Here is a 14,297-nt window from a genome sequence, read left to right on the forward strand (position 1 = left end):
TGGCATCGCACATGGTGATCTTAGGCTTGTGTGCGGCTTCTAGGTCATGGAACCCCATTTTATGAAGCTCCCGACAAACAGTTCTTGTGCTGATGTTGCTTCAAGAGGCAGTTTGGAACTCGGTAGTGAGTGTTGCAACTGAGGACAGACGATTTTTACGCACTACGCCTTTCAGCACTTGGCAGTCCCCTTCTCTAAGCTTGAGTGGCCTTCCACTTCATGGCTGAGCCATTGTTGTTCATAGATTTTTCCACTCCCCAATATCAGCACTTACAGTTGACCAGGGCAGAGCTAGAAGGAATCATTTTTGACGAACTGACTTGTTGGAAAGGTGGCATCCTATGACGGTGTTACGTTGAAAGTCACTGAGCCAGTACAAGCCATTTTATTTGCAATGTTTGTCTATGGAGATTGCATGGCTGTGTGCTGATGTTATCCATCTTTCAGCAGGTGTGGCTGAAATAGTGAAACCAGTCATCTGAAGGGTCCACATACTTCTGGTGATGTAGTGTATGTCTTGGGCTTCACCACATATAAACAGACTTTAAAGGACACCTACACCACCCGATGTTACAGGAAGGCCATAAAGATCATCAAGGACAACAACCACCCGAGCCACAGCCTGTTCACCCCGCTATCATCCAGAAGGCGAGGTCAATACAGGTGCATCAAAGCTGGGACCGAGAGACTGAAAAACAGCTTCTATCTCAAGGCCATCAGACTGTTAAACAGCCACCACTAACATTGAGTGGCTGCTGCCAACACACTGACTCAACTCCAGCCACTTTAATAATGGGAATTGATGGGAAATGATGTCAAATATATCACTAGCCACTTTAAACAATGCTACCTAATACAATGTTTACATACCCTACATTATTCATCTCATTGGCATACGTATATACTGTACTCTATATCATCGACTGCATCCTTATGTAATACATGTATCACTAGCCACTTTAACTATGCCACTTTGTTTACATACTCATCTCATATGTATATACTGTACTCGATACCATCTACTGTATCCTGCCTATGCTGCTCTGTACCATCACTCATTCATATATCTTTATGTACATATTCTTTATCCCGTTACACTTGTGTGTATAAGACAGTAGTTTTGGAATTGTTAGTTAGATTACTTGTTGGTTATTACTGCATTGTCGGAACTATAAGCACAAGCATTTCGCTACACTCGCATTAACATCTGCGAACCATGTGTATGTGACAAGTAAAATTTGATTTGATTTGATTTAAAGAGACCAAAACAATGCTGTCATGACTGAGATGACAAAGAGAGAATGTTCTTCAGAGTAAAGTTCTGCCTGGTGTATAATAACATGGATGTAGCCTATACTGTATATACAACATTATTAATGTTTAATAATAATATCAGATCCTACCTGGTGTCCTGGAGGTCGTTGCCCTCAGCACTCAGACTGCGGCCAGGTGTCGGGGGCTCCACGTTCACGCTGGACGTCTCACTATGCCAACCTGCAGGTGATGACATCACATCTTTGTCTGCCTGCTGAACCTGAGACAAGATGGCGTTTATCCTTTCCTCCGTCATCTCCTCGTCCTCCGAGCCTTCCTCCAGCCCCATCTCCTCCAACAGAGACTTTAACTTCTCCTCACTCAACTCCCCCTCCTCCATCTCTTCCCCGGGAGAACCAGACACACCACCCTCTACCCCCTCTCCCCCCAGGGCAGGCCTAAAGCCCAGGGTCTCTGATGGGTCTCCTCTGGCTCCAGCCAGCCACTCATCCTCCCTGACCACCCCCTGAGGAAGATCCATCTGATGTATCAGCATCCCCATGTCAACATCCTGCTCAGCCTCCTCTCTCAGGCCTGCCTCCCTGTCATGGGGCTTGTATGAGGCCACTGACTCTCTGCTAACCCCTGTGTCATCTTCAGCGGAGGTCACTTTAGGGCCCCCGCCTTCCCCGGCACCCTCCCCGGCGCCCTTCCCGGCTCCCCGGGAGTCTAGAGGTCCAGAGGTGTCTTCCTCTACCACCATTGTGGGGGATTGAGCATGGGAGGCGGGGCCTGGGGTGCTGGTGGTCTGGGTGAGTGACAAGTCACATGGTCTAGTGGGCGTTCTAGAGGGGGAGTCTAGGCCAGCGTCCTCGTCAAAGAAGTGGTCGCTGCTTAGCGGGGTGGGGGGCTGACAGATCAAACCTGTGGGGGTCTGAAGCTCCAGCTGGATGCTGCTGGAACCTGGATGAGATAACCACAACACAGTGGAGCTGAGATGGAGGGACACAACAACATGAAGACACTCAGCATGTAGAGGAGGAAGGAGGATGGAGGAAGGAAGGAAGGAGGAAGGAAGGAGGAAGGAAGGAGTGCTGTTCATATAATACTGCCGCCTGCAGATAATCACTGACTTATACTCTTATAACAGACAGGCAAGCTGTTAGCATTCAGCCTAGCAGGTAGCAGGTAGCTAGCAGTTCTTTACATGGCTCATCTGCAAATGGCCTGTTGGAATACAGACCTGGATATGACTTGATAATGAGTTTAGTCAACAAGTAATCTGTGATGTTAATCACATGGATATGTAAGTACAGAGGATGAGCAGTGAAAAATAAGGAACTACATATAGACCTGTAGTTCCTATATACATACCTAATATATAGGGGGCGGGACCTAAGGAGGGACTACATATAGACCTGTAGTTACTATATACATAGATAATATATAGGGGGGTGGGGGGGGGCCTAACAAGGGAACACCTCCCCACGTCTACCTTTGACTCATTCCTCTCTGCCTCCTTTCCACTCCTCTCCTCTTTTGACCTCACCCTCTCACCTTCCCCCCCTACTCACAAGGCAGGCAATACGCTCGACCTCATCTTTACTAGATGCTGTTCTTCCACTAACCTCATTGCAACTCCCCTCCAAGTCTCCGACCACTACCTTGTATCCTTTTCCCTCTCGCTCTCATCCAACACTTCCCACACTGCCCCTACTCGGATGGTATCGCGCCGACCCAACATTCGCTCTCTCTCCCCCACTACTCTCTTCCATCCTATCATCTCTTCCCTCTGCTCATACCTTCTCCAACCTATCTCCTGATTCTGCCTCCTCAACCCTCCTCTCTTCCCTTTCTGCATCCTTTGACTCTCTATGTCCCCTATCCTCCAGGCCGGCTCGGTCCTCCCCTCCCGCTCCGTGGCTCGATGACTCATTGCGAGCTCACAGAACAGAGCTCCGGGCAGCCGAGCGGAAATGGAGGAAAACTCGCCTCCCTGCGGACCTGGCATCCTTTCACTCCCTCCTCTCTACATTTTCCTCCTCTGTCTCTGCTGCTAAAGCCACTTTCTACCACTCTAAATTCCAAGCATCTGCCTCTAACCCTAGGAAGCTCTTTGCCACCTTCTCCTCCCTCCTGAATCCTCCTCCCCCTCCCCCTCCTCCCTCTCTGCAGATGACTTCGTCAACCATTTTGAAAAGAAGGTCGACGACATCCGATCCTCGTTTGCTAAGTCAAACGACACCGCTGGTTCTGCTCACACTGCCCTACCCTGTGCTCTGACCTCTTTCTCCCCTCTCTCTCCAGATGAAATCTCGCTTCTTGTGACGGCCGGCCGCCCAACAACCTGCCCGCTTGACCCTATCCCCTCCTCTCTTCTCCAGACCATTTCCGGAGACCTTCTCCCTTACCTCACCTCGCTCATCAACTCATCCCTGACCGCTGGCTACGTCCCTTCCGTCTTCAAGAGAGCGAGAGTTGCACCCCTTCTGAAAAAACCTACACTCGATCCCTCCGATGTCAACAACTACAGACCAGTATCCCTTCTTTCTTTTCTCTCCAAAACTCTTGAACGTGCCGTCCTTGGCCAGCTCTCCCGCTATCTCTCTCAGAATGACCTTCTTGATCCAAATCAGTCAGGTTTCAAGACTAGTCATTCAACTGAGACTGCTCTTCTCTGTATCACGGAGGCGCTCCGCACTGCTAAAGCTAACTCTCTCTCCTCTGCTCTCATCCTTCTAGACCTATCGGCTGCCTTCGATACTGTGAACCATCAGATCCTCCTCTCCACCCTCTCCGAGTTGGGCATCTCCGGCGCGGCCCATGCTTGGATTGCGTCCTACCTGACAGGTCGCTCCTACCAGGTGGCGTGGCGAGAATCTGTCTCCTCGCCACGCGCTCTCACCACCGGTGTCCCCCAGGGCTCTGTTCTAGGCCCTCTCCTATTCTCGCTATACACCAAGTCACTTGGCTCTGTCATAACCTCACATGGTCTCTCCTATCATTGCTATGCAGACGACACACAATTAATCTTCTCCTTTCCCCCTTCTGATGACCAGGTGGCGAATCGCATCTCTGCATGTCTGGCAGACATATCAGTGTGGATGACGGATCACCACCTCAAGCTGAACCTCGGCAAGACGGAGCTGCTCTTCCTCCCGGGGAAGGACTGCCCGTTCCATGATCTCGCCATCACGGTTGACAACTCCATTGTGTCCTCCTCCCAGAGCGCTAAGAACCTTGGCGTGATCCTGGACAACACCCTGTCGTTCTCAACCAACATCATGGCGGTGGCCCGTTCCTGTAGGTTCATGCTCTACAACATCCGCAGAGTACGACCCTGCCTCACACAGGAAGCGGCGCAGGTCCTAATCCAGGCACTTGTCATCTCCCGTCTGGATTACTGCAACTCGCTGTTGGCTGGGCTCCCTGCCTGTGCCATTAAACCCTACAACTCATCCAGAACGCCGCAGCCCGTCTGGTGTTCAACCTTCCCAAGTTCTCTCACGTCACCCCGCTCCTCCGCTCTCTCCACTGGCTTCCAGTTGAAGCTCGCATCCGCTACAAGACCATGGTGCTTGCCTACGGAGCTGTGAGGGGAACGGCACCGCAGTACCTCCAGGCTCTGATCAGGCCCTACACCCAAGCAAGGGCACTGCGTTCATCCACCTCTGGCCTGCTCGCCTCCCTACCACTGAGGAAGTACAGTTCCCACTCAGCCCAGTCAAAACTGTTCGCTGCTCTGGCCCCCAATGGTGGAACAAACTCCCTCACGACGCCAGGACAGCGGAGTCAATCACCACCTTCCGGAGACACCTGAAACCCCACCTCTTCAAGGAATACCTAGGATAGGATAAGTAATCCTTCTCCCCCCCCTTAATGATTTAGATGCACTATTGTAAAGTGGCTGTTCCACTGGATGTCAGAAGGTGAATTCACCAATTTGTAAGTCGCTCTGGATAAGAGCGTCTGCTAAATGACTTAAATGTAAATGTAAATGAACACATATAGACCTGTAGTTACTATATACATACCTAATATATAGGGGGGGCGTGGCCTAACGAGGGACTACATATAGACCTGTAGTTACTATATACATACCTAATATATAGGGGGGCGTGGCCTAACGAGGGACTACATATAGACCTGTAGTTACTATATACATACCTAATATATAGGGGGGTGGGGCCTAACGAGGGAATACATATAGACCTGTAGTTACTATATACATACCTAATATATAGGGGGGACGGGCCTAACGAGGGACTACATATAGACCTGTAGTTACTATATACATAGATAATATATAGGGGGGTGGGGGGGGGCCTAACAAGGGAACACATATAGACCTGTAGTTACTATATACATACCTAATATATAGGGGGGGCGTGGCCTAACGAGGGACTACATATAGACCTGACTACATATAGACCTAGTTACTATATACATACCTAATATATAGGGGGCGTGGCCTAACGAGGGACTACATATAGACCTGTAGTTACTATATACATACCTAATATATAGGGGGGGCGTGGCCTAACGAGGGACTACATATAGACCTGTAGTTACTATATACATACCTAATATATAGGGGGGGCGTGGCCTAACGAGGGACTACATATAGACCTGTAGTTACTATATACATACCTAATATATAGGGGGGGCGTGGCCTAACGAGGGACTACATATAGACCTGTAGTTACTATATACATACCTAATATATAGGGGGGGGGCGTGGCCTAACGAGGGACTACATATAGACGTGTAGTTCCTTTACACATACCTAATATATAGGGGGGGCGGGGCCTAACGAGGGACTACATATAGACCTGTAGTTACTATATACATACCTAATATATAGGGGGGTGGGGCCTAACGAGGGAATACATATAGACCTGTAGTTACTATATACATACCTAATATATAGGGGGGGCGGGGCCTAACGAGGGAATACATATAGACCTGTAGTTACTATATACATACCTAATATATAGGGGGGGCGGGGCCTAACGAGGGACTACATACAGATGTGTAGTTCCTTTACACATACCTAATATATAGGGGGGGCGGGGCCTAAGGAGGGACTATATATAGACCTGTAGTTACTATATACATACCTAATATATAGCGGGGGCGGGGCCTAACGAGGGAATACATATAGACCTGTAGTTACTATATACATACCTAATATATAGGGGGGACGGGCCTAACGAGGGACTACATATAGACCTGTAGTTACTATATACATACCTAGTATATAGGGGGGGCGGGGCCTAACGAGGGACTACATATAGACCTGTAGTTACTATATACATACCTAATATATTGGGGGGGCGGGGCCTAACGAGGGAATACATATAGACCTGTAGTTATTATATACATACCTAATATATAGGGGTGGCGTGGCCTAACGAGGGACTACATATAGACCTGTAGTTAATATATAGGGGGGGCGTGGCCTAACGAGGGACTACATATAGACCTGTAGTTACTATATACATACCTAATATATAGGGGGGGCGGGGCCTAACGAGGGACTACATATAGACGTGTAGTTCCTTTACACATACCTAATATATAGGGGGGGCGGGGCCTAAGGAGGGACTATATATAGACCTATAGTTCCTATATACATACTTAATATATAGGGGGGGGAGGGGGTATGACAACAAGGAGCACAAGGGGACATGGTGAGGAAGAAGGGGTAGCAGCAAGAAATTTAGGAACTATCAAAGATGTCCTATGGACAGATCAGGAACTATCAGATACTACTGTAAGGTCCTATGGACAGATCAGATACTACTGTAAGGTCCTATGGACAGATAAGGAACTATCAGATACTACTGTAAGGTCCTATGGACAGATAAGGAACTATCAGATACTACTGTAAGGTCCTATGGACAGATAAGGAACTATCAGATACTACTGTAAGGTCCTATGGACAGATAAGGAACTATCAGATACTACTGTAAGGTCCTATGGACAGATAAGGAACTATCAGATACTACTGTAAGGTCCTATGGACAGATCAGGAACTATCAGATACTACTGTAAGGTCCTATGGACAGATAAGGAACTATCAGATACTACTGTAAGGTCCTATGGACAGATAAGGAACTATCAGATACTACTGTAAGGTCATATGGACAGATAAGGGACTATCAGATACTACTGTAAGGTCATATGGACAGATGAAAAGACAAACAAAATGTTAGTCAGACAAGACTTGGTTGAAAGTGAATGAAAATTAGTGGATGAAAATTCAATGTGACTGTAACTTCTGTTTATGTAGCTGCAGTTGAGGAAGAGCGCTACAGCCAGAACATAACGGCTAGCATTGTTAGCTTCACATTAGCCTAGCATTGCTAGCTTAGCGTTGTTAGCCTAGTGTTAGCCTAGCATTGCTTGGCTAGCATTAGCCTAGCGTTGTTATCCTAGTGTTATTAGCAGAACTACTATGACTGAGGGAGCAGCCACACAAGGCTGTAGCAGAGCTGCCAACAGTCCAGTTAGGTACTGTATGTTAAGTTAGTTAACAGTATGTTGGCCGGAGGGTGAGAGCACAGCTGAGGGTGTCAGCAGGGAGGGAGGGGCAGGTAGCAGGTTAGCAGGAAGGGGTTAGGTGGTCTGGTTCAGCAGAGTTAGAAGCAAGATAACTGCAGGGTAGGAAGGCTCAGAGAAACCAGAGGTACTAACTAACAGCCTAAGCAGCTCTAACAGCCCTATAACAAGCAGAGGTCCCTTAAAGCCACAGCCATGCTGTCAGAACAGAAACGTTAGCAGTACCACAACACACCGCTATCTAACAGAACAGGAGAGTGTTAGTACCACAACACACCGCTATCTAACAGAACAGGAGAGGGTTAGTACCACAACACACCACAACAGACAGGAACCATTTGCCATATAAATTGGTTAACATAATAATGTTTTCATGTACTTGACAATCGAATTGTGAATAAAATATTATTAGGCGAGAAATGTGACAAATGTAGTGTGTTAAACATTACTGTATTTTTTTCAATCAGTATACACACACCATAATTATTATAGAACAAAATACCAACCAAATCTTTAACCCAACTGAATGAAATAAACGTTGCTCTCATGGTCAAATTAAGAACATAGATCAGATAGGTTAGTTGTGATTCCTCAGAGGCTTGTTAAGTAGCATGATATTTTATACTGTACACAACATAAAATACAGTCACACATTCAGTAGTAGAGTTGTAATGCCCCCTGACAGGGTTAACACACGGCAATGTTTGAAAAGTATCAGTGTTGATTGATTTCAGGGGGCATATAAAATACAAATATAAAATCAACATCTAATTTGTCATCATCATGTTCAGATTGGCTCTACGTTTGACTAGTTTAGCCTGATTGGCTCTACGTTTGACTCATTTAGCCTGATTGGTTCTACGTTCGACTCATTTAGCCAGGATTGGGTCTATGTTCGACTAGTTTAGACTGGCTGGTTCTGTAAGAAGGAGAGGTAAAGAGAGAGACAGAGTTCAGCTAGATGGGGCTAAACTTTACCATCACACTGATCCAGGAAAACTGCGTTATCATCAGCAAAACATCTTGTGCCTGAAATGTTACCATAGTCAAATATTGGCCCTTCCAGCAATGTCACAATATCCATCCGATTGATCTTAGTCAGGACCTCTGTAAGGGAATCCGCTAAAGTGAGACAGAAACAGGCAAACTGGTTAATACACTACATACAGCAATACACAACACTGTTACATCCTACCCACGTTCTAAACAAAACGACACTATTACATCCCACCCACATTCTAAACAAAACAACACAGTTACATCCTACCCACGTTCTAAACAAAACAACACAGTTACATCCTACCCACGTTCTAAACAAAACAACACTGTTACATCCTACCCACGTTCTAAACAAAACAACACTATTACATCCCACCCACATTCTAAACAAAACAACACTATTACCACCTACCCACGTTCTAAACAAAACAACACTATTACATCCTAGCCACGTTCTAAACAAAGCAACACTATTACCACCTACCCACGTTCTAAACAAAACAACACTATTACATCCTAGCCACGTTCTAAACAAAACAACACTATTACATTCTACCCAGGTTCTAAACAAAACAACACTATTACCTCCTACCCACGTTCTAAACAAAACAACACTATTACCACCTACCCACGTTCTAAACAAAACAACACTATTACATCCTAGCCACGTTCTAAACAAAGCAACACTATTACCACCTACCCACGTTCTAAACAAAACAACACTATTACCACCTACCCACGTTCTAAACAAAACAACACTATTACCACCTACCCACGTTCTAAACAAAACAACACTATTACCTCCTACGCACGTTCTAAACAAAACAACACTATTACATCCTACCTACATTCTAAACAAAACAACACTATTACACCCTACCCACGTTCTAAACAAAACAACACTATTACATCCTACCCATTCTAAACAAAACAACACTATTACACCTACCCACGTTCTAAACAAAACAACACTATTACCATCCTACCCATGTTCTAAATAAAACAACACTATTACCACCTACCCACGTTCTAAACAAAACAACACTATTACCATCCTACCCACGTTCTAAACAAAACAACACTATTACATCCTACCCATGTTCTAAACAAAACAACACTATTACCTCCTACCCACGTTCTAAACAAAACAACACAATTACATCCTACCCACATTCTAAACAAAACAACACTATTACACCCTACCCACGTTCTAAACAAAACAACACTATTACCACCTACCCACGTTCTAAACAAAACAACACTATTACATCCTACCCACGTTCTAAACAAAACAACACTATTACATCCTACCCACGTTCTAAACAAAACAACACTATTACATCCTACCCACGTTCTAAACAAAACAACACTATTACATTCTACCCAGGTTCTAAACAAAACAACACTATTACCTCCTACCCACGTTCTAAACAAAACAACACAATTACATCCTACCCACATTCTAAACAAAACAACACTATTACCCCCTACCCACGTTCTAAACAAAACAACACTATTACCACCTACCCACGTTCTAAACAAAACAACACTATTACATTCTACCCAGGTTCTAAACAAAACAACACTATTACCTCCTACCCACGTTCTAAACAAAACAACACTATTACCACCTACCCACGTTCTAAACAAAACACTATTACATCCTAGCCACGTTCTAAACAAAGCAACATTATTACCACCTACCCACGTTCTAAACAAAACAACACTATTACATCCTACCCACGTTCTAAACAAAACAACACTATTACCTCCTACCCACGTTCTAAACAAAACAACACTATTACCTCCTACGCACGTTCTAAACAAAACAACACTATTACATCCTACCTACATTCTAAACAAAACAACACTATTACACCCTACCCACGTTCTAAACAAAACAACACTATTACCACCTACCCATGTTCTAAAAAAAACAACACTATTACCACCTACCCACGTTCTAAACAAAACAACACTATTACATCCTACCCACGTTCTAAATAAAACAACACTATTACCACCTACCCACGTTCTAAACAAAACAACACTATTACCTCCTACCCACGTTCTAAACAAAACAACACTATTACCACCTACCCACGTTCTAAACAAAACAACACTATTACCTCCTACCCACGTTCTAAACAAAACATCACTATTACAGCCTACCCACGTTCTAAACAAACAACATTATTACAGCCTACCCACGTTCTAAACAAAACAACACTATTACCACCTACCCACGTTCTAAATAAAACAACACTATTACCACCTACCCACGTTTTAAACAAAATAACATTATTACAGCCTACCCACGTTCTAAACAAAACACTATTACCACCTACCCACGTTCTAAACAAAACAACACTATTACCTCCTACCCACGTTCTAAACAAAACAACACTATTACCACCTACCCACGTTCTAAACAAAACAACACTATTACCTCCTACCCACGTTCTAAACAAAACATCACTATTACAGCCTACCCACGTTCTAAACAAACAACATTATTACAGCCTACCCACGTTCTAAACAAAACAACACTATTACCACCTACCCACGTTCTAAATAAAACAACACTATTACCACCTACCCACGTTTTAAACAAAACAACATTATTACAGCCTACCCACGTTCTAAACAAAACAACACTATTACCACCTACCCACGTTCTAAACAAAACAAAACAACACTATTACCTCCTACCCACGTTCTAAACAAAACAACACTATTACCTCCTACCCACATTCTAAACAAAACAAAACAACACTATTACCTCCTACCCACGTTCTAAACAAAACAACACTATTACCTCCTACCCACGTTCTAAACAAAACAACACTATTACCTCCTACCCACATTCTAAACAAAACAAAACAACACTATTACCTCCTACCCACATTCTAAACAAAACAAAACAACACTATTACCTCCTACCCATGTTCTAAACAAAACAAAACTATTACAACCTACCCACATTCTACAGTCAGACAGGGCTGGTTCTCTACAGTCAGACAGGGCTGGTTCTCTATAGTCAGACAGGGCTGGTTCTCTATAGTCAGACAGGGCTGGTTCTCTATAGTCAGACAGGGCTGGTTCTCTACAGTCAGACAGGGCTGGTTCTCTATAGTCAGACAGGGCTGGTTCTCTATAGTCAGACAGGGCTGGTTCTCTATAGTCAGACAGGGCTGGTTCTCTATAGTCAGACAGGGCTGGTTCTCTACAGACAGGGCTGGTTCTCTACAGACAGGGCTGGTTCTCTACAGACAGGGCTGGTTCTCTACAGTCAGACAGGGCTGGTTCTCTATAGTCAGACAGGGCTGGTTCTCTACAGACAGGGCTGGTTCTCTACAGACAGGGCTGGTTCTCTACAGTCAGACAGGCCTGGTTCTCTATAGTCAGACCTGAGACAGCTCTGTGTAATGACCTGAGACAGCTCTGTGTAGAGTAATGACCTGAGACAGCTCTGTGTAGAGTAATGACCTGAGACAGCTCTGTGTAATGACCTGAGACAGCTCTGTGTAATGACCTGAGACAGCTCTGTGTAGAGTAATGACCTGAGACAGCTCTGTGTGATGACCTGAGACAGCTCTGTGTAGAGTAATGACCTGAGACAGCTCTGTGTAGAGTAATGACCTGAGACAGCTCTGTGTAGAGTAATGACCTGAGACAGCTCTGTGTAATGACCTGAGACAGCTCTGTGTAGAGTAATGACCTGAGACAGCTCTGTGTAATGACCTGAGACAGCTCTGTGTAGAGTAATGACCTGAGACAGCTCTGTGTAGAGTAATGACCTGAGACAGCTCTGTGTAGATGACCTGAGACAGCTCTGTGTAATGACCTGAGACAGCTCTGTGTAATGACCTGAGACAGCTCTGTGTAATGACCTGAGACAGCTCTGTGTAGAGTAATGACCTGAGACAGCTCTGTGTGATGACCTGAGACAGCTCTGTGTAATGACCTGAGACAGCTCTGTGTAATGACCTGAGACAGCTCTGTGTAGAGTAATGACCTGAGACAGCTCTGTGTAGAGTAATGACCTGAGACAGCTCTGTGTAGAGTAATGACCTGAGACAGCTCTGTGTAGAGTAATGACCTGAGACAGCTCTGTGTAGAGTAATGACCTGAGACAGCTCTGTGTAGAGTAATGACCTGAGACAGCTCTGTGTAGAGTAATGACCTGAGACAGCTCTGTGTAGAGTAATGACCTGAGACAGCTCTGTGTAATGACCTGAGACAGCTCTGTGTAATGACCTGAGACAGCTCTGTGTAATGACCTGAGACAGCTCTGTGTAATGACCTGAGACAGCTCTGTGTAGAGTAATGACCTGAGACAGCTCTGTGTAGAGTAATGACCTGAGACAGCTCTGTGTAGAGTAATGACCTGAGACAGCTCTGTGTAGAGTAATGACCTGAGACAGCTCTGTGTAGTGCCCTGTGCGGTGCTACTGTTTTCAGTAATGACTAGTTACATAAAACAAGTCTTCAATTCAGGGAGGAAATGGGATACCTACTTGTGGCATTTTTACCATCTCTGCTAACCCATTTCTTTAAAAGCATGAAACTCTGAGTGGTCAGAGAGTTGGGGTTATCCACGCGGATGTGATTGATCTCATCTACGGAGAAATCCATTTCCCTGGCAAGCTCTGAAACAGAAACACATTAAATATGGATTAGACTCCTCTCCTCCCTGTTCTCTCCCCTCCTCTCCTGTCTTCATTTCCTTTTCTATACCTCCTCTCCCCTCTTTTCCTCTCCTCTTATCTCCCTCCTCTCCTCTCCTGTTCTCTCCTCTCCTCTCCTGTGACCTGAGACAGCTCTGTTAGAGTAATCCTCTTCTCCTGTACTCGCCTGTCTTTATGACCTTTTCTATACCTCCTCTCCCCTCTTTTCCTCTCCTCTTATCTCCTTTTCCTCTCTCCTCTCCTCCCTCCTCTCTTTCCTCTCTCCTCTCTCTTTTGTCTTCATTTCCTGAGACTTTCCTCTCTCTCTCCCTCTTTTTTCTCTTTTCCTCTCCTCCTACTTATCTCTCCTCCTCTCTTTCCTCTCCTCTCTTTTTCCTCTCTTTTCCTCTCCTGCCTACATTTGTTATCCTCTCCTCCTCTCTTTCCTCTCCTCTCTTTTTCCTCTCTTTTCCTCTCCTGCCTACATTTGTTTGTTATCCTCTCATCCTCTCTTTCCTCCCCTCCTCTCCTTCCCTCTCCTTTTTTGTTTCCTTTGCTTTCCTCCCCTCCTCTCCCCCAGACAGACATGTACGTAATGATGCAGTGCAGGTGGGGAGGGGACTCTCCCCCAGACAGACATGTACGTAATGATGCAGTGCAGGTGGGGAGGGGACTCTCCCCCAGACAGACATGTACGTAATGCTGCAGTGCAGGTGGGGAGGGGACTCTCCCCCAGACAGACATGTACGTAATGCCGCAGTGCAGGAGGGGAGGGGACTCTCCCCCAGACAGACATGTACGTAATGCCGC

At 45.5% G+C, this 14,297-nt stretch overlaps 1 protein-coding gene across 1 annotated transcript in view; it reads right to left on the reverse strand.

Annotated features, from left to right (window-relative positions):
• The window catches only part of LOC135513396 (ankyrin-3-like), a 194,982-nt gene that overhangs the window by 13,043 nt on the left and 167,642 nt on the right, over nucleotides 1-14,297 (reverse strand). Inside the window, 3 exon segments of the mRNA XM_064936320.1 lie at nucleotides 1,404-2,217; nucleotides 8,797-8,940; nucleotides 13,338-13,469. Coding sequence (XP_064792392.1) covers nucleotides 1,404-2,217; nucleotides 8,797-8,940; nucleotides 13,338-13,469 — 1,090 coding nt within the window.

This window comes from Oncorhynchus masou, chromosome 24 (genome assembly GCF_036934945.1).
Source record: "Oncorhynchus masou masou isolate Uvic2021 chromosome 24, UVic_Omas_1.1, whole genome shotgun sequence".
Classification (NCBI taxonomy): domain Eukaryota; kingdom Metazoa; phylum Chordata; class Actinopteri; order Salmoniformes; family Salmonidae; genus Oncorhynchus; species Oncorhynchus masou.